The 27,538-nt window shown below is 32.1% G+C and overlaps 1 protein-coding gene across 2 annotated transcripts in view; it reads left to right on the top strand.

The window, feature by feature from the left end:
* LOC111626354 (dynamin-like) overlaps positions 1-27,538 on the top strand; it is a 116,909-nt gene that overhangs the window by 5,340 nt on the left and 84,031 nt on the right. For both annotated transcript variants that reach the window (XM_023369702.1, XM_023369703.1), the window contains exon 2: positions 13,265-13,338. In XM_023369702.1, the coding sequence (XP_023225470.1) occupies positions 13,265-13,338 (74 nt within the window). The remainder of the gene's footprint in view (positions 1-13,264; positions 13,339-27,538) is intronic.

The following is a 27,538-nucleotide window of genomic DNA, read 5'->3' as shown; positions in this document are numbered from 1 at the left end:
TCTTTTGGAATCCGGCACATTTTTACTGTTCCAGTTCCCTGACACTGTGAATCTATATGGAGACAATCAAGTACCTCTATAGATGAGAAATACCTATCCATGTAAATAATACAGCCTGGTGGCAGTGATTGTGCCAAGCGCATTACTACTTTGCCTCCTATGTCGAGGGAATCGTACTCTTCAATAATTGTGTCACCTTTACTCTGATATAAAAAGAAATCAAATGGCAATCCATCAGGGGCAATACAAAGAACATTTTTAATGCCACATGGGTTTGGCTTCTCACGAATTAACTGTCTTGTGGATGTTTTTCCCCAAAATGGTATTATCTGCTCATCAATAGAAACTCTCTCTGTTCTGTTATTCTGTAAACAACCATGTCTCACAACTTCAAGTAAGGGACGTACTTTCCAAAATTTGTCTAATGAGCGTATTTCAGATGGCACATCATCATCAACTGTTAGCTTTACATTGCTTCGGATGGAGAAGAAATGCCTTTTAGACATGTTGTCTGCAATTTGCTGCACTCTAGTACCTGCTGACCAGTACATTTCTATTCTGGGAAAGCTCAAGTATGACATTGCCAGAGATACTCCAAAAAATTTTTGTATTTCATGGGGGGTCGTATTTAGAGACATCCCCGTTCGTGTAAGCGATGACCGATTTGGGTGGCTGTTGAAATGGTCTCAAATATACTGATCGGAATATATTTTATAAAATATTCCTGTGGATCTGCATCTCTGGCTTGCAATGGAATATTTTCTAAAGGTGGTGCAGGAGGCAATGGCTCAAACACATCTGTGTGCTGCTAAATAAAATTATTTTGATGCACATTCCTTATCGGAATCACCATGTCTTCATCTGAAGAATCACTTGTGCCTTCAGTTGGTATAAAGATCTCATCATCATCTTTGTCACTTGTTTCACATTCAAATTCAGAAAGATTTCCATCAAATTCCTTCTGAAGCCTTTCTCATATTTTTTCCTCCGACTCCAAAACTGAAATGTAACATGTGTATTAACATAAATTTATTTTTAGTAGTCAAGAATAACATATATCAAATTTTGTTCGAAAAAACAATTATAAATAGTTAAGATAAGTAAGTTTTTCACCAATATAGAAAAACAGTACATTTGTACATATTAGGTTCCAGTGTGACATATATGACACACAAAAAAAAAAAAAAAAAAAAAAAAACGTTTCCATCACAGACACACATGTCTTAATCAACTTCAAACTAAACTTAACATTTAATTTAAAGCATCTCAAATAAGAATACAGTAACATAAAAACAATATATCATTTATTTAGTAATAAAAATAAATACTTACATAGATGAGACATAGTTTTTGTATTTTTTAGATGCATGTGCTCGAAAAAATGCTGATAGTCTCTTTCCTATCTACACAATAAACATCGAACACATGCTTGTCGTTGACCGGACCCTAGCGGTCATTTTAAGAAGTTCTCAGCTGATGTCACAAGCGATGCAAAGAATCTGTAGCTGTATAAACAATGAAAATTTTGTGTGTCGTATGTGACACGGGGAATCCATAGAGGTTAACAACTAAGGTCGAGCAGATGTCTGCTGTACAATTGGGCTCTTGTATTACAATAGAGTTTATTAAAAGGATGTTATCCTTAACAAGAAGTTCATGTAAATGCAATGACAATGCCCAAGTAAACAGTTAAGTGGCTGCAAGCAGTCTAAAGTTAATTATTGCAGCAGAATGCAGAAAACTCTGTCGTAGTTCAGAATGTTGAACTGTAGTTTTAGCTGAATAGTAGAGTTGCTATATATTCTGTCGATAACTCTACATATTTCACATGTTTTGGTTGAGGTATACTTCTCTTCCTGAGACACCATGTGTCCTGAAAATAGCATATGAAAGCAGGACATGTATGGTTCAGCACACAACACAGACACATCCCATAAATTCTGTAGAATAGCACTTTCAAAGCTCATCTCCATCGAAGCATATCCCTGGAACAGTGAAGCACCATCCACCGAAGAACAGCACTTCGGTAAGCACTTCACATAACACAAACACTTCACATAAACTCTGTAGGACAACACTTTCTAAGCTCATCTCCATCAAAGCATATCCCTGGGACGGTGAAGCACCACAATAGTGGTAGTGAGGGCACAGAAGAAATGGGTGTATATGGTCTCCCTAGACCTTGAGGAAGCGTATGACTTGGTATATCAGCGGGGTCTGCTCGCCAAGCTTAGACACTTCGGTGGCTGTCCTCTTTCCTCCTACATCAGGAGTTCCAGATAAAGTGGAGGGGAGTGAAGTCCGCCCCTCACCTGTTCCTTCAAGAAGTACTGCAAGGGAGTGTGTTAGCCCCTTCCCTCTTCACTCTGTATATTGCAGATCTCTGGGCGGCGCTCCCAACAGATGTTACAGGTATCCTGTACACCAATGACTTATACCTAATAGCTACTAGCACGCAGGCAGATATGGCGAAATTCAGAGCCCAAAGAGCTCTAGAACACCTGGAACAAAGGGGGGCCAATGGAGTATGGCTTTTTTGGCTACAAAAAGTGGGACAATTGATTTCTCGTCAAAGCGTCAGTGGCCACCGGTCTTCCTTCAATTAATCTCGGGCTATTCTGCAGGTAACCTCAATGAGGATTTTGGGGTTACATTTTAACCATACGTTTACATGGAGTGCCCATGAACAGCATCTTAGGAACAAGCTAATCAGGGCAGGGTCATACCGCAGGTATTTTGCGTCCTGGCATAATGGGGCCCACAAGACAGACTTACTTCAGTTAGTTAACACGGTCATCCTTCCGATGGCGGAGTTTGGGGTGCCCCTTTTGGATGGTGTGCCGATGACGACTATCCATAGGATTGAGAAGCTGGTTTATGTGGCTCTCTGGTCGGCCCTAGGGGTCCCTCTTACGACTCCACTGCTATCGTTGTACACAGAGACAGGGTATATCAGACTAAAAGCGAGGTTGTACTTACGTACAATCACACATGCAGCCAATCACATCTCGAGGGGTCACTTCAGTTCCCTTTATAATAATTTTTCGATGGGGATGAGTCTTGATCACTACAATTGGAGAAGGTTTCAGGAGCCCTATGTCTCAAGGGTGTTTTCACACCTAAGGAGCTTAGGCGTATCCAAAGCCAGCATTTATCGGCAGAAAAGTCTCCCGCCTACCATCGAGCAGATTGAACACCGGGTAAATCTAACAGTATGTCGGGCCAGGAAAATCAGGCTGCCAGATGAAGACAGGCTATTTTTTGAAGAGCAGGTGACCAGTAACTGGGAGGGATAGTCGCTCATAAGGACAGACGCATCCAAGACACCCACATGGACAACGATAGGAATCTTCTTCCTGGAAGGGAAGTGGAGCGAGACTGGGGTCTAGAAGTGAATTGTGAGATCTTTGGGGCAGAGGCGATAGGGATAATGAGGGGGATCATCCTGAGTGCCCAAAATCCCCGTCCGACTGTTCTGTGTACAGATAGTAGGTCAGTATTACAGGTGATAGCTAATGTGGGCCACAACTCGCCAGCTTTAATCATCAATTTAGCAGATGCGGTCTTCTCTTTCCCCAGTTCAATCGTGGTGTACTCCAGGTCAATTTGGGATAGTACTAAACAAAGAAGCTGATAGGGCAGCGAAGGGGGTAGGTCTCACAGGGTCTTGGCGTGGGCCCCTGATGCCCAGGGACATACATAGGCTCACGAGGGAACGGATTAGGAACTTGCTGATGGACACTTGGACACAGGTCTATAGGAATAAGGGGAGAGATCATCTCAGGCCTCTTGACCCCAGTCCATACAATCTCACGTCGACTAGGTGGGTAGAGACGCTACTAGCACAGCTTAGGACAGAAACGGCACTACTAAATGCATTTCTTTATTCACGGGGATTAATCCCCTCCCTCAATTGCCCTCTTTGCGGGGAAGCAGAAACACCCGAGCATTTTTGGTTGAGGTGTCCGAACTATGTGGAGGCACGGAAGGAGCTGGAGAAGAGTCTGGCTCTGGACTTAACAGTAGTGAGAACTCTATCACCAATTTATTGGCCACAGGCAGATATGCATCCAAAGAAACATATGACAATACTAGAAAAGTACATCACAAGGACGGGTCTCTTTACCTAGATAGCCAGCGCCGCCATCGGAGAAAAATCATATTAAGGCTGAAATCTCCATATGAACCAGGGAGGAGACGAAAGAAAGAAAGTATCTGACACAAGTGGACTCTGACTTAAAAACTTTCTGATGTTGGGGAATGATGGCCCTAATGCCAATAAAACAAAAAGTTGGCTATTTGATGAATGAGGCTGTGAAAGAAATTGTTTGCTATTTAAATGTGTGATACATGTTGTTCACAATGCTTTTTTGAAATTTAAAGAAAATACCCTCAGAGGAAAGTGCATCCATATCTGAGAAGTTATTATATGCCATTGTGAAAACAAAAGATGGCCTGAGACTATATAACAATAAAGCTCATGACATACTAATGGCAGAACTGTTTGGCCTGACAGAGACAACCAGGAAGTCATATATGGATTTTCTAGAAGAGGATAAAAAGAAAAAAGACATACAAAATAAAAAGGAAGAGAAGAAACTGAGAAATTAACAGAAGAAAATCAAAAAATAGATACAAAATAAAAGAAAGAATATAGAAAAGCAGGAACAGATATAAAAGAAGAGAATACAGGAAAAGAGAAAATGAAAATTATCAAATGCATTGGTTACTTAGACCAAGAAAAAATTAAAGAAAGCTGTGAAATCAAAAAATGTTGAGAAAAGTAGAAATTGTACATGCAATATTATAAAAGACAACAAGTACTACTAGATAGGAAGAGGATAAAAAGACAGTAGAATTGAAGAGTTTATTTCCAAAGTGACATATCTTCAGGAAATACAAATTTCCAAAAACTGAAAATTTTAAATAATTGCTTTAAATGTTAAGGTAAAAACTTAATTATTAGTACAGAGCTTTATTTTTATATTCTGAATATAGATTTAACAGTTAAAAAAAATCCTGAGGCAAAGGAAATAGTAGTTTTGGTACTTCAAATCATGGACTTACACCATTTCGGAACAAAATTGCAGCATTTAAATGTATTGGGTTAAACCAAAAGTTCGTTCGGGTATTTACATAATCGCTTGTCTGTGGCGCCTCTATTGTACTTATCAAGTTTTAACTTGTTTAGGTTGACATTACGAATATCTGCATATTTATTACGTAAGTTTAATTACAGCTATTTTTTAAAATTTTGTTAACTTTTAAGAAAGAAAAAAAAAATACATTAAAATGGAAGATAAGAAGGTGCATTTTCGACATCTGATGCTCTATTATTTTCGAAAAGGAAAAAATGCAACAAAAACTCAAAAAAAAAGTGCTGTATATGGGAAGGATACAGTTACTGATCGAACATGCCAGAAATGGTTTTCAAAATTCAGGGAGGGAGATTTTTCTCTCAAAGATGCACCTCAGTCAGGATGACCTTCATCTACAGAAGATGAGTCCGTAACGGCTTTAATTCAAAATGATCGGCATAAAACAGCACGAGAGATAGCCGACATCTTAAAAATATCCCAAACATCTGTTGTCAGACATTTGGCTAGCCTTGGATACACTTCCCATTATGACGTTTGGGTTCCCCATAAGTTAAGTGAACGAAACCTTATTGAGCATGTTTCTGTATGTGATTCACTTTTAAAATGCAATGAAGATGATCCCTTTTTAAAGCAATTAATAACAGGTGATGAAAAATGGATCGTTTACAACAATATTCAACGCAAGAGCTCTTGGAGTAAGCCAGATGATCCTCCAGTGCCACAACCTAAAGCTGGTTTGCATCCCAGAAAAGTAATGATTTCAGTTTGGTGGAACTGGAAATGGGTTCTTTATTACGAGCTTTTACCCAACAACCAAACAATTAATTCCAATAAATATTGTCTCCAACTGGATGAACTAAAGGCTGCAGTGCATCAAAAACATCCAGAACTTGCAAATCGATGGGGAGTGGTATTCCATCATGATAATGCAAGATCGCACATATCGTTAAACATGCGCCAAAAACTTCTAGACTTTAACTGGGATGTTTTGAGTCACCCTGCATATTCTCTAGATATTGCTCCCTCAGACTATCATCTTTTTCATTCATTGCAGAATAATTTAAATGGCATAGAATTTCAATTGCTAGAAGGTATCAAAAATCACATTGATAATTTCTTCAATCAGAAACCCACCCAATTCTACACATACGGAATTATGAAACTACCTGTTAGGTGGCATAAGGTTATTGAACAGAAGGGAACATTGTGGATTAAATGTTTTTATTTATTTCAAAATAGTATATTTTATTTCTTTCTAAAAACCGAATGAACTTTTGGTTCAACCCAATATAATGTAATAAAAACAACAAATAGATGGTCAAAAACTTTTAATATATAAAAACAAAATAGAACATACAAAATAAGATACAAAACAAAAATGAAAATCACACAAACCTTGTTCATATGACTGAAGATGATAAAAAATGGTGTTTAAAAAACTATACTAATTCCAAAAGAAAAAAAAAACTTAATGATTACATAAAATTAATGAAAATCATATTGTAATTGTTCTGTCACAGTACCTATTTAGAATCAACCACTTTCTAAACAAGAAAACACTTTTTGTAAAATGTCATTGCAGTATGCTCATCACTTATTCCCAGTTTATTTAAAAGTTTCTTCACACCATCTATCTTTTCCAGCTTAAGTTTATTCTCCAATGGTAACAAATAACTAATAGTATGACCATTTTTTTACCTCTTTTTAGCATTGTATGTTTGCACTTTCCAATCTATCAGAATAGTGCTGTTTACAACAAATATATTTATAGTTTACAAATATAGCCCTGATTACTTTCATTTCAGATACTTTAAAATCCTTTTTGACTTAATATGTGAATGAATTGCAAGTTTCCAATTACCAAGTTGCCAGTCTTTACCGAAAACATGTATTTGTCCTATATGCTGAAATATTTTATTGTAGTCTTCCAGTAAAAGAAGCAATTTAGTTTTTCTTAACATTTTTTTCACCCTTCCAAGGGCCCTATCTATTGGTGAATAACTGTGACCCAACACTGGATATGTAATTTCAAAAATTACACTACAAATATCTGAAAGTTTACTTAGCATTACTAATAATGTGTAATTTTTGTTTTGTGCACTACATTCATCACAAAACAAATTAATTTTTTTGGATTTCCTTACAAAAATTTCTACAAAATAAGGATGCAACCTCTTTCTAACATATTAATTAAATACTTTTTGAACTTCTTCAGAAAATGTGGCCGTTATTAAAGAAAAATTAAGAAAGAAATTGAACATAATAGCACTTGCACTTCAGAAAGCAGTCATTATTGTGAAATAGTCATGTGACCAATATGCACTTTGTAATTGGCTGTTATAGAATGGAAATGCGACAGTTTGGAAATAAATACAAAACAAAAAATGCACATTTGAAAAGAAAACCAATTTTTTGATACATTTTTCAACAGAAGTAACACCCAGTTTGAAAAAAATATTGTAGCACTATAGAAATGCATATTATCAATACGTTGGTCCCATGAACTAAAAAATAAAAATAAAAAATGGAGATACGTCACTTTGGAAATAAGCTCTTCAATTATGCCAAAAGACTATTGAACAGAAAAAAATCTCATCTCATTTCTTAATAAAAGATTCAAGAAATAATTATCAAATACTAAATTACTTGTTGTTTAGTATATTTAGCATTCTATTTTGTCAGATATTATTGAACTGTTATCAAGTGAAAGTGCTAGTTGTTATAAAATGTATGAGTGAAGTTGGCAAATAAAGCCTATAAAATACATGCTAGATGAAATTCTCCTTTTAGTTTCTTTTTAACCCTTAGGTCGAGTGGGAGATCTGATATTTCATAAAAAGTATAAATTTTTAAATACACACAAAATTTTTATATAAATATAAATATTATAAATTTCGTTAAGTGACTATTTATGTTATCACATGCTTCATTTTGATGATATAATAATAAAATTGGAGTTTGCAAGCATCTACCAGAACACCTGCTCTACATTGCTGAGCAATACAGAAATTTTTATGGTTAGTGCTTTATTAAACTTTATTTTAAATTCAATGTTAGTAAGTTATTACTTTGTTTTTGATAAATGATTATCATGTCCAGTGCATATCTAAAAAGATTCTTTCTTCTACATTAAGTTATTGGCTTGAAAGAACTGTAAAGAATTTTAGACATTTACAGAATTATCAGGATAGCTTCTTTAAAATTGCATTAATTTCAGCCAATAATAGTTTTCATGAAAAAAAAAATTACATGTACTGATGATAAAAACGATAGTTCTACCAGAAGTATTGTTTTTAAGGAAGTTTTGTGATATACACTAAATGTATCTTAAGTAAAATATTGTACTTCATATTATTTCATTCGGGAGGAGGTCAACAACCATTTTTTTCTTTATTGAATGAACTTTAAAAAGCCTGTTGCAGACAGAAGATATCTATTTGTCCAATAAACTCATGGCATTTGAATAGAATTACCGAATAGCATATTACAAATGAAATATGTTACCTAGTAGTTTTTGATGGTGCTGAATTTGAACGTTCAGTGATTTGTTCTGAAATCTGATTCATTGGAAATTAGAATTCAACTGCAAAAAACATCAATACTTTGGAGAAAATGGTGAGATGGGCTTTTAGAGGTGTATTTGAATCTGGGATATATTAACTTTGAAGTATATTAACCTTTATTAGTTGTTTACATAGCAGCAAGAATTCAGCAACGAAGAAAGTATTTAATGTAAATTGCATTTTCATGAGCATAATTATCTCCAAACAAAATTCAAACATTGAATCCTATGAGTATACAAACAAAAATTTTGCACAAAAATCAACCTTCTTTATTTTTTACAATATGATTATCCAGTAATACAGAATTGTCAAAATTAGTTTCTTTTATCTTTAAATTACAAAATATGGGTGTCTAGTCTTAACAACTATTGATAATTCCAAAGTTTCTGGTATCCAATATGAATAGGAGGTTTATATGGCATGTCTGAAGTTATAGCATGCATAAATATATTGTATGCTAATCCTTAGGCTATTATATATGATTTGATATTCTAGCATACAATGTAAGCCTCCTGATGTACTGATACTTCGATATTATTGAAATTAAGACCCTTAGTTCTCAGTGGTTTTTCTGATTTTGGTCTTGAAGTCAGCCAACAAAGTTTGAAAATAGTGTGAATTAAATTGGTAGCATTTAGACTTTGTGCATTGTTTCAGTTCTGCTTCATTTTTGTACACCTGTTTCAGCTGGTACCAGAATTGTTCAATTGTGCACAGCTAAGGAACATTTACATTATTTTATGAGGAGGAGCTTTACAACATTATTCTATTTCTGATATGAGACTACTTCTTCTAACACAGAAGCTGTGTCTGCTACATAATGCACAGTTGCGAGGTCTGGTCAGAAGACATACAGGCCATTTGAGTAGTGTTTTTTGAATAATGGAATCAGCCTCTTAATATACTCCTTTATGTATAATTATTTGTTGATGGTGAGGCAAGAGAGTGTTATGAATGCTTAAGATCATCCTTTTAGAGAGATTGCTATCTGAAGCAACACTTTCTGAGGAATTTTTTTATGGTATTTAAATTTTATCTGTGGATCAATTTCAACCCCATCTTTACAATAGTACATGCTGTTCCCAGCTTTCCCAGCATAGTCAAAAGTAAAAGTAAAGCTTTCATTAATGATTCATTGTCCATAATAACATTCAGCCCATTTAAAGTCTTGAAATTGCTCTCACATATCATAGCAATTCAAGTTGTTTTTTTTTTTATATTTTGGGGTTGATTTTCACTCTGAAAGGACATTTCACTTGATCTGTATATTTTTAACATAGTGATGAGCTATTTTGAACTTTTAAGTTTTCTTACTGACTGACTTTTCCAAAGGAATTCCCTTTGCTATCTGTCATTTTTAAATCTCTTTTGTCCACTCCCCGGTTATTTAGCAACAGTCTTATCACTTTCCTTTCTGTGATGCTGTAAACTATCATTTTTATGACTCCCATATCCACAAATGTTTAACTATAAAACTTTTTCCCCACTCCTCACATTGTAAAATTTGCCAACTATAGTTCTTCTTTGGTCTTCATTAAGCTACTTCATTTTGTTTTAAATATTGTTGTTATGACAATATAAATTTAAATCTATGAAATTTAAGCAACAATCTACATTATGTTCTCAACTTTATTTTTTAAAAAAGATATCAAATATTCCTGTCAAAATTGTGTAGATTTTTAGTTTACATACCTACTGTATATTGCTGAACTAAATTTTTCTTCATTGAAATAAGTTGTCTCCATCTCACAAAGGCAGAAATCAGTTTTTATGGTAACTCTCCAAATTCAAATCTTTCCATTAGAGTATATGTTATATTTGCCTTTTGTAAGAGGTGTTTTGTTCTTGTTGAAAATACATAAAAATATATCTTTGTTCAGTCTATAATCTCTGGATAAAATTTTAAAATTAAATTAAGAAACTATTTTTCAGAGACCAATCTGAGAAAACAGTTTATTATCTAATGCCTAGATATTTTTGAGCTGGTCAAGTACTTGACCATTTCAAAAGCATGAGTTACTGGCCATGCTAACTGCAGCTTTTGCTTTTGAATAAATGCCTGAGGAATTTAATGTTTTAGTCATTTTCAAAATATTTTGTTTTCTTTTTCTTAAAAATATTTTAAACTGTTACACAGACAAATTGTACATAGTGCCCCCTCTCAGATGTTTTCTTTTAATCAAAGTTTTTTCTTCACTTGATTACCCATTTCCATTAATAATGCATCTCCATTTCTGATATTAATTACTTCTGATCTCAAACCTTTCTTCCAAATCTATATATTTTCCTGATAATTTTCTTGTCCTTTATTTCTTCCAATAAGCTGGCATTCCTCCAATTTATTTTCTTTTCTTTGTCTAATGCCATCTCTGTTAAGGTTGTCATTTTGCTTTTCATAGAATCATCTAAATGATCCTTGAATCTGGTATTCAGGGTTCTTGTTGGTCTAACATAATATGCTTGTTTTTGCAATTTCTCTTCCATTACCTTTTTGTTTTTCTTTCTCATTCCTAATGTAATCATAAGGATAGATATTACTTAAGATTCCATTAAGTAGGAATCTGTTTGTCTGAAAAACTACTTTTTTAAAATTTTTTTTAGATATTTTATTATATCAAGGATATAATACCAAATTTCTTGTGCAAAGCAGAATTTCTCATTAGTTAATGAATCATTTATTTTTTAACAAAGTTTTAGTAAATCTAATGTAGATATTTAAATGTAAAGTTGAAATATTCTTTTTAGGAAACCGAAACCATTCATTAATCTAGAAATGTTTTCAGCCTTTATTAGGCCATCATCAGCTACCAAAGAACAAAATACATTTGAATTGCAGAATTGAATAACAGAAGAGTAAATTTTAATTAACAAATTATCAATCAGAATTTACAACGTATTGATAATTAACATAAAAATATACATTAAATAAATATATTTATTTATTTAATGTACATTTTATGCAAAGTTTTCCTTTCCACAATTCTTCATTGAGTGGCATAATGGACATAAATTATATTGGTATATTTAGAGAAAATATACATCTGCTCTAGCAGTTGGATTGTATAATGTTCTCTAAATTCTTATATTAAAACAGGATTGTTCCAAGAAACATTGATTTTAATGTCATGCATAGTGTTGAAAATTCTTATAACATATATCTTCCTATCTCAATATCTATCTTATGTAAAGATAGAGTGCTAAAGTTCAATGAGGCAAATGTCAAATTTTCATAATTTGATACAATATATTCTGATATAAGTATGGTTTTAATGTAATAATAAAATAAAATTGTGCCAGGACACGGAAGTTGGAAATTGCCTATCAACTTTCCAAAGACATTTACAACAAAAAATCAATCTCCATTAATGCAAAAATTAGACATTATAATGCAGTGATAAAACCGCAAGCACTTTATGCAGCAGAAGGTATTGCTACTCTTAAAAGGGGGGAAATAGAAAATATGGAGAAAAAAGAGAGGAAGATCCTTCGAAAAATTCTGGGGCCAAAAATAGATGAACATGGTAACTACGTGCTAAGGAGCAATAAAGAGCTTTATCAAAAAGTCCCAAGACTCTCGGATACAATTCGGAGAAGGCGAGTAAGCTTCTTTGGGCATATAAAGAGAATGGGGGAAAATAGGCTAACGAAACAAATTTTTATGTATTTCAACAACCTAAAGAATAAGAATCAATGGATCAATGACACTCAAAAAGACATGGCAGAAATGGGCATATTGGAAGAAGATATCCAGAACAGGGAAAGGTTTAGAAACAAAATAAAGAACTTCAAGGGTTTTCAGGAAAAGGAAAATAACAGACGTGGAAGACTCTTCACTCAGGAGCAAAGACAACAGCAGAGCGAGAGAATGAAGAGGTATTGGAAAGAAAGGAAGAAGAACAAAGGGAAGGGGAGAGGGAAAAACAAGTCATAATTAGTTGTTTGTACGTGGTCCAAAGATGGCCGGAATCGACACAAGAAGAAGAAAATAAAATTAACATTTGATATCTCTAAGTAGAACATGGTGATCTCTTATTATTTTCTAAAATATTTGTTAAAAATAACTTGAGATCATATAAGAGAAATAGAACCAAAATTGCAGGAATTACTTACTGAAAGTACTTTCTCATATTTCAGACATTATTATTTAATAAGAAGAGAAAAAATAATGTCTCAATGAGAAATTATTTTGTGACATTGTCACAATGCTGAGCTGCAATTTTTAATCATATTTTTAATTTATTTAACTTAAAATATATGCTCTCCACCTCAAATTAGCAGTGTCTTTCCCCTGTACATCATACTTTTCCTTTAACAATAGAGTCATGTGGTTATCTATCTAACATCTTTCAGAGGGAAATTTTTTAATTGAAATAATGTGATTTCTTGTTTGCATTGGAAGTTTGTATATAGTTAATTAGTGTCAATATTTCAGTAAAGATTATTTAATACAAAATTATAATTGATTTTATGTTAATTATTTCTCATAAAAACTTACATAATTTAATTATTATAAAATTTACATTAATTACTTATTTTTGTAAAATTAACTATAAAGTAAGAATTGGAAGGATAACATTTTTTTTACTTTAATTTATATTATAGAGATTTCTTACCAAGAGGATCTGGCATTGTAACAAGACGTCCATTGGTTTTGCAGCTGTTTAATTCAAATACTGGTAATTTAATAAATTACTTTATAAAATTCATATTTATTCTTTTAATAAATATTTTGTAAGTGTCTTGTAAATTATTTAAGATTGAAAGATCCTAAGAATTTACATAAGGATTTAATAGTTTAATTTTATGTTAATAAACTGACTTAAATAATATATCCCTTTTGTAAAATTTCCTTCAAATTAATAATATATACAGTGGGTGATTGGTTAATGAACAAATTGGATAATGAACACAGAACAAACATAAGAAGCGACATAAAATAGTGAATACCGATTGATCTTCCCTCATCTTCAGGCAATAGTTCAGAACTTTTCAGAGTGCGGGAGACATCAGCATCAATGCTCAACTGAACTTTGAAACTCTCCCTTGTAATTCCAGTCTTTTATTTTTCTGACAGAAACAATTCTTTTATAGTATTTGCGAGACTGTCGGGCAGGCACTCATCAAGTTTTGCATCAGTTTTTTTTTTTTTTTTTCAAAAGGTGAGAGTATAATAGCAAAGGTAGAGAGTGGGCAGAAGATGTCTGATGTTGCTGGGCAGTATGGCTCGAACAGGTCTACGGTAAGCCACAGTTCAATCTTATCTAAGAAAGATAGAGTATAATCAAGGAGACTCAAGAAGCTAAAAATGTAACAAAAATCAGATCTGAGAAATAAAGAACATTGAAGAGCTCATAATAGAACCTGAAACTGATCTGATGACAGAAGAACGCCAAGAACTCTTGAATGAAGAACACCAAGAAACTCAGCGAGATATTTTCTTCTAAAAAAGAGGATTAATGCTGATATCTGCTATTAAACATCTTTTGAAGAAGTGGGAGGATGTCAGAATAACAATCTTATAATGGCATCCAAACCAAGTTGAGGTTAATAGGCTTAGGGATCTCTACAATTACAATGCTATTAATTACTACTGAAAAATCCTAAAGAAGAGAGAAAAGCAATCGACATTAGACAGATTCTTTAACCCCCAGAAACAGAAAAAACATGACTAATAAAAATGCAAGACTGTGTATATATGTATTTTTATTATTACATATAAATAAACGTAGTAAGAAAGTGTATATTTTTTTATTTTTTGGAATCTCCAGAACAAATTAATCAAATTCCCGTAAAAACCTATGGTAAATTAATAATCGTTTAACGAACAATTCAAATAGCAAACAAAGTCTTGGAACAAATTATGTTCGTTAACCGATCACCTACTGTATTAAAATCTAACGTTGTTTTTTTAGACTAGACAGTAAAGTGAAAGAAATATGGATAGTCCCACTGTGGTTTTTCAATACACATACAACAAATTTTAGTTTTTTATGCAAAATGTATTTAATTGTGATTTAAATAGTGACATCACTTCAAGAAAATATATCTAGAACAATTTCTGAAAACAGAATTCAAATATTTTTATTTAAAAATATGCGAGCTAAAGGATAAATTATGTATGCACCATTTCAAAACTGTCTTGTAAGCTATTACAGTAGAGCATTGTTTATCCGAAAGCATTCCAGTCGGCAAATTTAAATTTTCACTAGTTCTGTGGCGCTGCAATCTTTGGCTATATCTTGGGCTACTCCAATATTTTTTTTGTTGGTGTGTGTGTTTTAGCTGGCGGCACTGGCACTTTTGTGTGGTGTTTTTCTGAGGATAGTTTGTCATGCTGAATCCAATGTTTTTGATACTAGATCAACTTCTAAAGTATATTTTTTTTGGTTTTTATATTTTTCAATATATTTATTTTGTTTGTCGTGGTCCAAAGATGGCCGGAATCGACACAAGAAGAAGAAAATAAAATTAACATTTGATATCTCTAAGTAGAACATGGTGATCTCTTATTATTTTCTAAAATATTTGTTAAAAATAACTTGAGATCATATAAGAGAAATAGAACCAAAATTGCAGGAATTACTTACTGAAAGTACTTTCTCATATTTCAGACATTATTATTTAATAAGAAGAGAAAAAATAATGTCTCAATGAGAAATTATTTTGTGACATTGTCACAATGCTGAGCTGCAATTTTTAATCATATTTTTAATTTATTTAACTTAAAATATATGCTCTCCACCTCAAATTAGCAGTGTCTTTCCCCTGTACATCATACTTTTCCTTTAACAATAGAGTCATGTGGTTATCTATCTAACATCTTTCAGAGGGAAATTTTTTAATTGAAATAATGTGATTTCTTGTTTGCATTGGAAGTTTGTATATAGTTAATTAGTGTCAATATTTCAGTAANGCAACGAAGAAAAATTTCAACATGGGATAGGTTAATATATTTTTTTCGTACATAATCGGTTATCCGAAAAATAAGTTATCCGAACAACCTCAGTCCCCAATTGATTCGGATAAACGACGCTCTACTGTATTTAAATAGCTGAAGCATAAAAATTAAAAATAATCATTTAAAAGTCTTAGTTTTAATATTATATATCATCTGTAGTTATCATACAGAAAATTCTGTTCAGCATTGAATCTACCATGCATTGTAAAGTTTTAATAGAAATTGCATTCCATAATTTGCTTTTTAAACTTAGAGGTAATTTGAAATTGCTTCAGTTTTTGTACATCTTTTAACTAAAATTTCCCATAAGTTTTCAATGGATTTTAGATCTAGATTACCTGCTGGCTAGTTCAAAATTTCTCTCTTTATTGGAAACCAATTATTATTGAAGTATTGCTGTTCTGAAAAATGTTCTCCTGTAAGAACTTTTGATATGATTCAGCAAACTATATTCTAGCTTACTGATGTAGTCATCTGATGTTATTTAAATAAATAAAATAAATAAATAAATTTAAATAGAAATTTGGACTAATGGAAGCTTTTTATAGAAAGAAAAAGCATCTAAACCATTATGGTTTCACCTTTAAAGTACAACTAAAGCCAGTTTCTGGTTCTTTTTAAAATCATGCTAGCAATATTGAAAACCATTTGATCCATATAAATTGAACTTTTTCCTTAAGTAAACATCGCAATTTGCCCTATGGTGTTTACTTATAAAATCTAGATCATATATTTGGTGCCATTTGAGTCCAGGTCATACTTGGATGGACCTTGGTATATTGTTATGTAATTTTGATTTTGGAGTAATTTTTTGTAAGTGATTTTGCAGAATTTTTCAAGTACTTCTAACACAGCACAATTGTAAAGATCCTCCACAGTGGACCATGCCTATGTGGCTCAGCCAGGTGAATTCATAACTAACTTTAACTCTTTCAATATGCATTACTTTTTGAGTCTGCTGTAATATCATTACTTTGTTCCTGGAAGCTTTTCCTGTTTCTCCACCCACTATAGAGGATCTTTACAATCACACTGTAAGAACATCAACTAAAAACCTAATTTATAGTTAAATCCAAATGAACTACCAATTTATCAGACTATAATATGGCCCAATCTGACAATTTTGTATGATGGACATGATTGTGTCATATGATGGCTTGTCTGCTGAATGTTTTCACTACTCACTTTTGTAGATACAAATAATAGTATAAACTCTTGATCACACACCAAATCTGTTTTGTTAAATATTGGAAGCATATATTCTTAGTACCTTATTTATGATAATTTTGGAATCTTGAATATTTAATGACTGAATAAAGTTCTGGATAGCCATGAAAATTCTCGACTGTCTGAAAAGACTAGTCAAGCTATATATTTGATTGCATTCTGTATGTTAGCTTTAGATAAGAGTTTTTGTATTGTATTTTTTGTTTGAGAATGGATATGAACATGAAAGCTTAATTTATTGCAATTTTTTGTGAATTTTAATTATATGAATTGAAGAATTTGTAACTTGTGATAATCTCTGAAACTGATTGAAAATGTTTGCATATTAATTGTATTATTGGTAAATAGGTGACAAATTTAAAAAAAATAATTAAATGTACTTCTATTTGTTATCAACTTTAGTACAATCTCTGTAATATACAACCCATCTGAACTCAGACCCATCCAGCTCAACAGACAACACTGGAACTTAGAATTGAGTGTTCTCTAGTGAATTCTCAAGATAATCCTACCGCCAGGGAAAGCCAAGACATGGTTTGTGATCTCCTTCCATCCCATAGTTGATAGTGCTAAATGTGTCAGTCTTGGAGGACTGGTTTCATCAGGAATACCTACTATAAACACGCCAATGTATGTTGTGGTATTAATGCTTAAGGATTGCTGAAAATTGTTTAGCGTCAGTGTCGGTCTGTTGTTATATACCACTGGTGCGTAATGTTTATGTTTTGTATCATCTTTCCGAAAAGGCATGCTGTAATTAATACCTTGTACAGCTGTTATTTGTAACTATTTGTGATGGTTGTCAGTTTTGGGATCTCAAACTACTCCTTTTCTTCCACTCTTTCCATAGCCATTTCACCTCTCTCTCCCACCCACTCCTTCCTCCCCTACCTGTTCCCTACCTTTCCTCTTCTTTCTTTTGACCTGACTTGCTGTAAGATAGTCTACTGAGAGAAATATTTTTGGATTAAAGAGACAACCATTCACTGAACGAATATACAGCTACAATGAGTAAATTCAAAATAAGTTAGACTACTGATCAAAACATCCAAGCAACTGATGTTGCTGATAATTAGTGTTGCCATGTTGGTGGATTTCCACTAAATTTAGTGAAAAATCAGATTGATCAAGGGAAATTTAGTGAGAGGTACAGTAATTTTGGGGGCCTGATTTTTATATCAACAATATTTTAGAGGAAAAGTGCCTTATAACAATATTTTGTTATAAGGCCCTGAAACTGAACCTTTTTCGACCAGCCTAATGTGACTAGGCTGGTCATATACAATCTTTAACATTGTATCCAAGATGGAGTGTTCAAGCTTGGGCTTGGTATTATACCATGATTAGTGAGAAGTTGTTCAAATTTAGTGAGAACTCTAGTTTAAACTAGTGGGAAGCATGTATAACTTGGCAATAATGCCTGTAATAATGCATTAGTCAGATTTCTAAATGTCAAACTAATGAATGGCTTGATTATGGATTTTATACTGTATATTTTAAAATTGTTCCAGGTAAGTATCATAGAAAAAGTATTAGTCTGTGATCAACCTGTTGGCTGGTTCAGTAATATTTAATACTGAAATGTGTCACAGCCTTTGCATGATGAAGTGTGCCAGAAGTCCAAAAATATTGGGAACCACTGATTTAAAGTAATGGTCTTTGATTATATAATTTATATGTATTTGGTCTTTATTTTTCAATTGAGTTTTGGAAAATTTCAAATCATTTTTTTTCTCTGAATTTTTCCAAATAGTGGCATATGTCTCTATTTTATAAATTCCACTGGTAAGCTTTCTTTTTCTTTGATTGTTTGAAATCATCTTTCCATGTTTTCATTCATTTTTACTTTTCCAACTGCTGCATATACATAAGAAAAAGTATTCGAATTGTGTCAAATTTGACCCTCTGAGTTTTTTGCAGATTTCTGTTTTTTCAAACTCTTGCTCAAAAAAGGGGAAAAAATTCTGTATATATATGTATCTGTATCTATTTCATTTAATATCTCAGGATGGGGTAAAAATTAAGGAACAAAATTTGGCATGGTAACTTGTATATAAGAGGCATTGATGCAGTTAAATTTTGGTGATTAATTAAAGGTTGATGGGGTTGAGAGATACAATGGATGGACTTAATGAAGATTTTACTTGTTAGCATTTACAATTTTTTTTATAAAACTTATCCCTACCCTCAAAATTAAGCTTTCTGCCATTTTATGATAATTAACAATAAAAAAAAGTTTTTATAACAAAATCTCATAACAGATGGTACAACATCCAAATTATATTTATTATAATTAATAATATAAATGTTGTTTTAAAATAAAATCTCAAACAGCTGGAAAAGTTATGCAACTCATTGCTGGATTTTTGTTTAGATAAATTCCTTTTGTAGGAAAATAAAATCTATGATTTGTAAAAATAACTATTTGAAATATTTTTATTTTTTATTTATTTTTTTTAAACTCTAACAATTGAAAACTTTATTTTTAGAATTTATTAATCTAAATATATAAAATTGCTTGTCCTGACTGACTCATTCATTCATTCACTGATTCATCATCGCCCAGAGCAAACCGCTTAACCTAAAGAGGTGAAATTTGGTACACAGTTAGGGTACGTCATGGAAACGCACACTAAGAAAGGATTTTTCGAAATTCCAACGCGGGGGGGTGAGGGAGAGCATTAAGGCTTAACCGGAAGAACGGCTTCTACTGCGCTATTTTAGATGCGATTTTTTGTTTTTATCTGCGTTGTAGTAGGGTATGCCATGAGAATGTACACTAAGAAGGGATTTTTAGAAATTTCCCCGCGGGGGGTGAGGGAGAGAATATAGTTTTCATCGAGTACTTAGGTGTATTAAATTAATAACATTTCAGACATTGTTATAAATATTTTTATCTATTTCGATTTTAAAAATGTTCGAACCGTTTTAAATTCGAATTTGTTATTGCGTATTGGTTCGATTATAGAACGATTGTAAACGTTTCAGAAAATTGATCAAATTGAAAATAGTTCGTTTGATTTTCGGCAATTCTCTTCAGCGGTAGGTGTTATATAACAATTACTATGGTTATTGAAATATTGGATGTAAATGGGGTTTGCTTGCAAAACCTCCGCTGACGAAGTCGCGGGTAACAGCTAGTGAATTTATAAAATATAAGTTAAAAATTAGTTGAATTTAATATTAAATGTATATCATTATTTTTATCTTCAGGTTCTGTTTATATTATAATGCAGTGGTTCTCAATCTACACATTGTAACTTCTCATAAAAGTGCCACAAAATTTCAAATAATAATTTTAAAAATGCTAATTGTTTCTTAACTTTTTAGTATTCATATATTTTTAACATAAAAAAATAATGTTGATCTTTAACATCTGCACTTTTGCTTCACTTTTATGCAAATTTGAAGTATGCCCAATAGCTCAAAAAGATTGAGAATTACTGTTAAATATATATAAAGGTTAATAAATGACAGATAAAATATTCCATTATCTCATATTTGATGTATAGTATTTCAATACATAGATTAATAAAAATGAATAGTTCTAATAAACTAAATGAAATCTTATACAGTTTCAAAATATTATTATAATACAGTAAAACATTTGTTATCTACTTTTGAAGAGAGTCTGAAAGAAAAATGCATAAATGATAAACTGGGAACTGCCTTTCTTTATGGACAAGCCAGGCGAGACTGTGAATGTGCATTTAAGGAGCAACTGTATCATTCTTATACATATACAGATCAATTAAATGTTGATTTTACACATTTTTTAATATACATTGGATAACATAACATTGGAAAAGTAAATACAGCAAATAAAATTATTTTTATTTTCATTTATGTAAAGTATTTATTAAGCTATAATTATATATCTAATAAAAAAATTATTGGAATAGAATGACAATTAAAAACTTTATATTATATATATGTAATAAATAGATTAAGATAAAATGATTGATGATTAAACTGATAAAACAAGAAATTACAACATCCAAAATAAAATTTTAAAAAAATTATTAAAATAACAAGAAAAACTAAGGTAAAAATACACTAAAATATAAAAATTGCAATAATTTTTTTTAAACACACTGACTTTAGTTTTACAATTTTTTGTGTGTATTTTGTATTACATTCTTGAAACCGTGTCTGTGATTATTTTTGTCATTTTGAACACCATATAGTGTATTTTGTATATTAATACAGTAGAGCATCGATTATCCGACTCAGTTGGGGACTGGGGTTGGTCGGATAACTGAAAAAACGGATAACCGAAAAGTATGTAAAATACATTATTAGTATAGTATATTAGTATATCCCATGTAATTAGTATATTAGTATATCGCTATTAACCTACTTCACGTTGAATTTTCATTGATGTTAAGCCTAACAAAATTTTATTTTAAATAATAATTGTCGCTATTGTGTCGTTAAAAATTATTTTAAAATTATTTTATTGCTCACAAAACAAACCACCACTCATAATTAGAAAATTAAGCCTCGTTTAAATACTGGCCTCCCTTTAATGGTCGAGCTAGTGTTGCCGGCTAAAACACCAAAAGTTTAACGAAAATAATATTAAAGTAGCCAAAACATAGCCAAATATTATAGCGCCGCATCACCAGCAGACATTTGAATTTGCCGACTAGAACGCGGTCGGTTAGCCGATGTGATGGTTGATCGGGGGTCGGATAATCAATGCTCTACTGTAATTCAAAATTGGTTTTACATTTCAATTTTTCTTGATCCATATTATTGATTATTAATACATAGTATCTGATAATAGTTAAGTTATCAAGTGCACTTTTTTAAATTGAGATTTGTAATGGATTATCATCTCACTTTTGCCAACCCTCCCTTTTCTCTACTTAAAATGTCTTCAAGTGACAATATTTCTTAAGGTATCTGATCAATACTCAGCATATATAAAGTTTTAAATTTTATCATCCACTGCCACATAATCATGAAAAATAACATTAAGTATTCTGTCCCATTCTATTGGTTGGTTTAAATGAATCATTTTCTGTCTGTGTCTTACTTTTGAGACTCTTGGAAAAGCCTACTTTGAGAAAGTAATTTTGATTGTCTTTACTATAACTTTTCTTCATGAGGATGCAAATATCAATAATTTAATGCTTAAATATTAAAAATAAAAACTATATATTATGTTTTTTATTACAATAACAATATTAAGTTTACTGTACTAACCTGAAAAAAATGCTGATTTTTAGTTTATTTTCTTCTTTCTTCCCTCTCTCTCTCTCTCTAATAGCAAAATACAAACAATTGTCTAAAGCAGGTATGAAATTTTTTTATAATGCCAAGATCTAATGGTTTAATCATTAATTATTGATACATAATACTAGGCAATTGAAGGAAAAATTTCATTTTTGTTTTGTATGAGGATGATAGACTGGACACTGATCCAGAAACAGTATCATATTGCAATTTTGTTTCTTTATAAATTTAGAATTCCATGCTTTTAACCATTCTTCAAAAAGTGTTGTTTTCATCCAAACACTTTTATTTGATGTGTATTCTATAGGCAATATCCTTAAAACATTGCAGTTTGGGAGATTTACACATAACCATCAGAATAAAATTTTCTGATCCATTACTGTTGCAGCATACTAAAACACTTAGTTGCTCTTTATTCCTTCCTCCATTACATTTTTCTTCCTTTAATGTAAATGTGCAATCAAGCATTGTTGTATACAAATGTAGTGATGATGGTGGTGGTGTAGAATGTTTTCGGATAGACAGTCAAAAAGAACACAGTACACGCTTTTTTTTTAACAATAACAACACAAAAAATAAAAACACTTTAATTTCTCCAAATCAGCGAGTGACTCTCTGGCACTCCACCATTTTTTGATAGTTACAATACTGGACCAGCCACACAGCTACTCACTCTGTTAGCTGCCTGGTCAGTACACACACTCTCTCTGACTCTACACACCCCTAACTAGGCGGGACAATCTCCCCCACACGCCCGGGGACACCGTCACCTCACCCACCCCACATGTGTGACCAAGCTGTGGACTGTCCATCACCACCTGCTGACATCCACACACCTGACACATGTCTCACACATGTTACACTGAACTTAACATCCTCCCGCCTAGTTAGGGGGAGTATGTAACTTGTTGAACCTTCCAAGGTTCAACAAGTTACATACTTACAAAACAACAAATTTTTTTTTTTTTTTACAAAACACAATTTCAGTTCTCCAAAGGTAGAATACAAATTTTCGATACACTGCGTTTAAATAAACCATTTTTTGTTTTTACACTTACAACTCTTACTTTACCGTCAGACCCTGGGAAAACTTCTGTAATTCTTCCCACTAACCACTTAAAGATAGGTATATTATCTTCCTTGATAATGACTAATGTCCCTATTTTAATATTTTCTCTTTCAATCATCCACTTATTCCGTTGTTGTAAATTATTTAAATATGTATTAGTCCACCGTTTCCAAATGATTTGCGTCATTTTTGTTACACGTTGCCAATGTGAAAGTCTATTATCTGATAGAGATTTGAGATCAATATTTGGTAGCGTGTCAATTGGTCTACCTATAAGGAAATGAGCAGGTGTTAATACCTCAAGATCATCTGGATCCACTGATAACGGGGAAATGGGGCGACTGTTTAAAATTCCCTCAATTTGATTGGTGATGGTGAGAAACTCTTCTTATGTCAAGATTGTACCACCTACAACTCTTTTTAAATGATACTTGAATGATTTAACTCCTGCCTCCCACAATCCACCGAAGTTTGGGGCTCTAGGGGGATTGAAGTTCCACTGAATGTTTTCTGATGACAAATAACTAGCCAATTTTTCATCTGGCTTATTCACCATATTGTACAATTGTTTCAATTCTGCCTGGGCTCCAATAAATGTTTTTGCATTATCCATAAATAATTTGGCACTTTTACTGCGTCTTGAGAAAAATCTCTTTAATGTTGCAATAAATGAATCAGATGTGAGATCAGATACTATTTCAAGATGTATGGCTCGAGTCACCAAGCAGATAAAGATACACACATAAATTTTATTATACGTACCTCTTCTTTGATTCTTATATTTTATGAGAAATGGTCCACAAAAGTNATAGTGTGTGATAAGTCCTCCATAGAGCCAACTTAGTGCTCATAGTTTCATAAAAAAATTATGGTCATAAAATATGAGCAAATAAATAATTTTAATATATTAAAAAATTTTTTAAATGCTTTTAGTGATCATGTTTTGTGAGATTGGGGTGAAGGATGGTGGGGTGGGACCATCTCCTAAAACATTAAATGCATTGTCATTGAACTTAGGTATGTCCTCAAAGTTACAATTTTAGAAAAGGCATAATCATTTAATTGCTATTGTGACGATAATTAATATTCATATGACAGAATAAATTGACCGATTGATTTCATTTTCAAAGTTCATAGTTCTGTAATGTCTTTCAAAAATGTAGTTTGAATTTTGTAATTTCAATTAGAATTAGAATTGATGAATTGTAATCAGATCTATTTTATACAGGTTTCTTGGATTAAAAAACTAATGGCCTCTCCTAATAATATTGATATAATACAAAGTACAAAAAACAATCATTTAAATTATTATAACAAATAAACAATCAAAATAAACGGTATTACAAATATTAACAATTTTTCAAAATTATATTACTTAAAAACAGATAAAATTGTGAGATCTTTATACATTACCTTCTGGATCTACTTCTTTTGAAAGTTTTAATGCATCTGATGTTGCTAAATCCTGAGTTGCAGGTGTCACTGCCAAAATGAGACAGTTTTCTTTCCGAATAAATGATAAAATCATTTCTCTAATTTGAACTTCAATATCTGGAGGCTGGTCACCGACAGGTACTTTTGTTAACCCAGGCAAATCAATTAAGGTTAAATTCAAAACTGTATTGGAAAAAGAAAAGCTATATTAAAATGTTAACAATCTGAACAATTATAATAAATAATAATAATTATTTATTATAAAATTAAATTATTAAGTAATAAAATCTATTTTTATTCTATATATAATACATAGAATTCTTTATAATAAAATTTGCTTGATTGAAATAAAATAACTAGGTATTTTCTAGGAAAAGAAAACTGAGTGCCACAGCATAGAGTTTTCAATTTTGGCTTGACACAAAAACACAAATGTGGCGATTTGCTTCTAATGTTCTGTCTAAAGCAGTTTAATTAAAACCTGAAAGTATGGGAGGGGGATGTGCATGTCCATCATCATAGCTCTTCAGAAACATCAAGAAATGTTTAAAACATCCACATGTGCAACTTTTCAAAAGTTAATTTAGTCATGACAACATGCATGTTAAATGCATGTAATTAAAATAAAAAGTTGTCATAGAGACCAATGTTAATTAACAGTATATTATAAACTCAATTGAGATGTAGCACATGACAAGCCTACAACTGACAATCAACCCATAGAGTTTACATGGAGAAATTTGACCCAGAATATCTCACAGCTGAATTTCAAATTTCAAAAATCTGGCTTTGTCACGACATTGGACTTGCCGAACCATACATATCTGCACAAAAAATGTTTAATGGTCATGAAGTTGCATTGAACTTTGATCACAGACAAAACACTTTCTGACTTATAAAGTGCTTTTCTCAATTACTCCATTAAATAATTGTCACTAAAAACAGTTATCTAATGGAGTAATTGCTTTGTTTCAGTTTCAAAAAATCAGATTTTGATTAGTTCATTACAGGTGAAATTATTATTTATATTATTTCATAATACAAAAATATAACTTTTGTTTATCATAAAATAAAGTATATTTAATTTTTAACTGATTAAAATATTTAATTTTCAGAAAGAAAAAAATCCATGACAAAAATGGAAAAATATTTTTATTTTGTAGTGAATATAGGAACTCAAAGTTTTCTTTTTAATCACAAAGTCATAAGCACTTAAGAAATTTAGTAAACTTTGGTATGGATGTCTTTATTAGCACATATTTAACCTGTAATTGACTTCTTGTTAAGTGTTTCACAGCATGTTTTGGAGGCAAGTCATTGTTTCCACTAGTTGGTATTTCAACTATTTCAATTCTATAATGTGGATCATCTTTGTATGTACTATCAACCAGGATACTTCTTGTCTAAGAAAGTTTTTATGTTACTACAAAAAGAAACCATCTTGGGATAGTTATTCTGGTTAATGTTTTATTAAATATCTTAAATCTTGTCAATACTGTACACACACACACACACTGCTTGTACTGTACAAACTCAACATTATGATATCTGCTAACAATGCATGTCACTAAAAATTTGTCATACTTTTGTTGAAAATTTGCTTTTACCATACATTTCTTGATGTAATTAATACAAGGGCAGACTGAAAAGTTTCTGAAATCACTGCTAGAGAGTGAGTTGGAAATATTTTTCCCACACTGCATTAGCAAATCTTTCATATGTATTAACTCCAGTTTCACATTGATCTGGTCAACAGTTAGATTTTTATAAGCATTGAAAATGCCTGTTCATACATGAAGAAAATTGAAGGAGCAGTTATCAAATTTTTTCATTTGAAGAAAAAAACTAATGGAAATCAAATCCAGGTTGAACAATGTTCTTGGTGATTCATCTCCTTCATTTTCCATGGTAAATTTTTGGGTTTCAGAATTCAAGTGTGGCTCCACACATACAAGTGATGAACCACATTCAGGACATCCAAAAACAGCTACCACTCCAGAAATTATGGATAAAATCCACAACTTGGTGTTAAAAGATTGCCGAATCAAAGTGCTTTAAATTGAGGAAGCCGTGGGCATCTCCTATGAATGAGTAGTTCATATTTTGCATAACAAATTGGGTTAAAAGAAGTTGTCTGCAAGATGAGTGTCACAATTGCTCAAGAAAGAGCAAAAATGCATTCAAGTTAGACTTTCTGTCAAGAGTTTGGAATTGTTTAAAAGAAATCCAATGGATTTCAAGCAATGATTTATGACAATGGATGAGACCTGGATTCACAATTACACACCAAAACAAAAATTCAATCAAGATAGCAGATTAGAGAGGGTAAACATATTCCAAATAAGGTGAAGAACATTCATTTGGTTGGCAAGGTGATGGCATCAGTTTTTTGGGACACCAAAGAAATTTTGTTAATTGACTACTTGAAAAAGAAAAAACTGTCACTGGCAATATACTATGGACAAATATTAATAAACACTTGGACAAGTTCAAAGCAACATTCCAGAAAAAATGCCTAGGTATGATCAAGGAAAAAGTGCTGTTTCACCATGACAATGTGTCCACTCATTCAAGTACAGCTGTTCAGAAAAAACTGGCAGAAATTAAGTTTGAAATTCTTCCACATCCCCAATATCACTGGATTTAGCTCCCTCAGACTTCTCTACCTGTTCCCAAAACTCAAAACATTCCTAGCTGGAAAGAGATTTTGGTCCAATGAAGAGATGATTGAGTCTGTAAACTGCTATTTTGGGGCCTTGGAGAAAATCACTTCTGGGAGGGAATCGAAAAGCCAGAGAAACATTAAATCAAGTGTGTTAAGATTTGAGGAGATTATGTTGAAAAATAAATTGTAACTTGGAAATAATTTATTTTGTTTCCACTGTCATTACAGAAACTTTTCAATCCACCTCGTATATGGAATGGTCCACTTTAATCAATCCACTAT

The sequence above is a fragment of the Centruroides sculpturatus genome, unplaced genomic scaffold, assembly GCF_000671375.1.
Source record: "Centruroides sculpturatus isolate CEXI.00-Female unplaced genomic scaffold, Cexi_2.0 scaffold26, whole genome shotgun sequence".
Classification (NCBI taxonomy): domain Eukaryota; kingdom Metazoa; phylum Arthropoda; class Arachnida; order Scorpiones; family Buthidae; genus Centruroides; species Centruroides sculpturatus.
The sequence above is the reverse complement of the archived record's forward strand: the minus strand, read 5'-3'. Positions and strand labels throughout refer to the sequence as shown.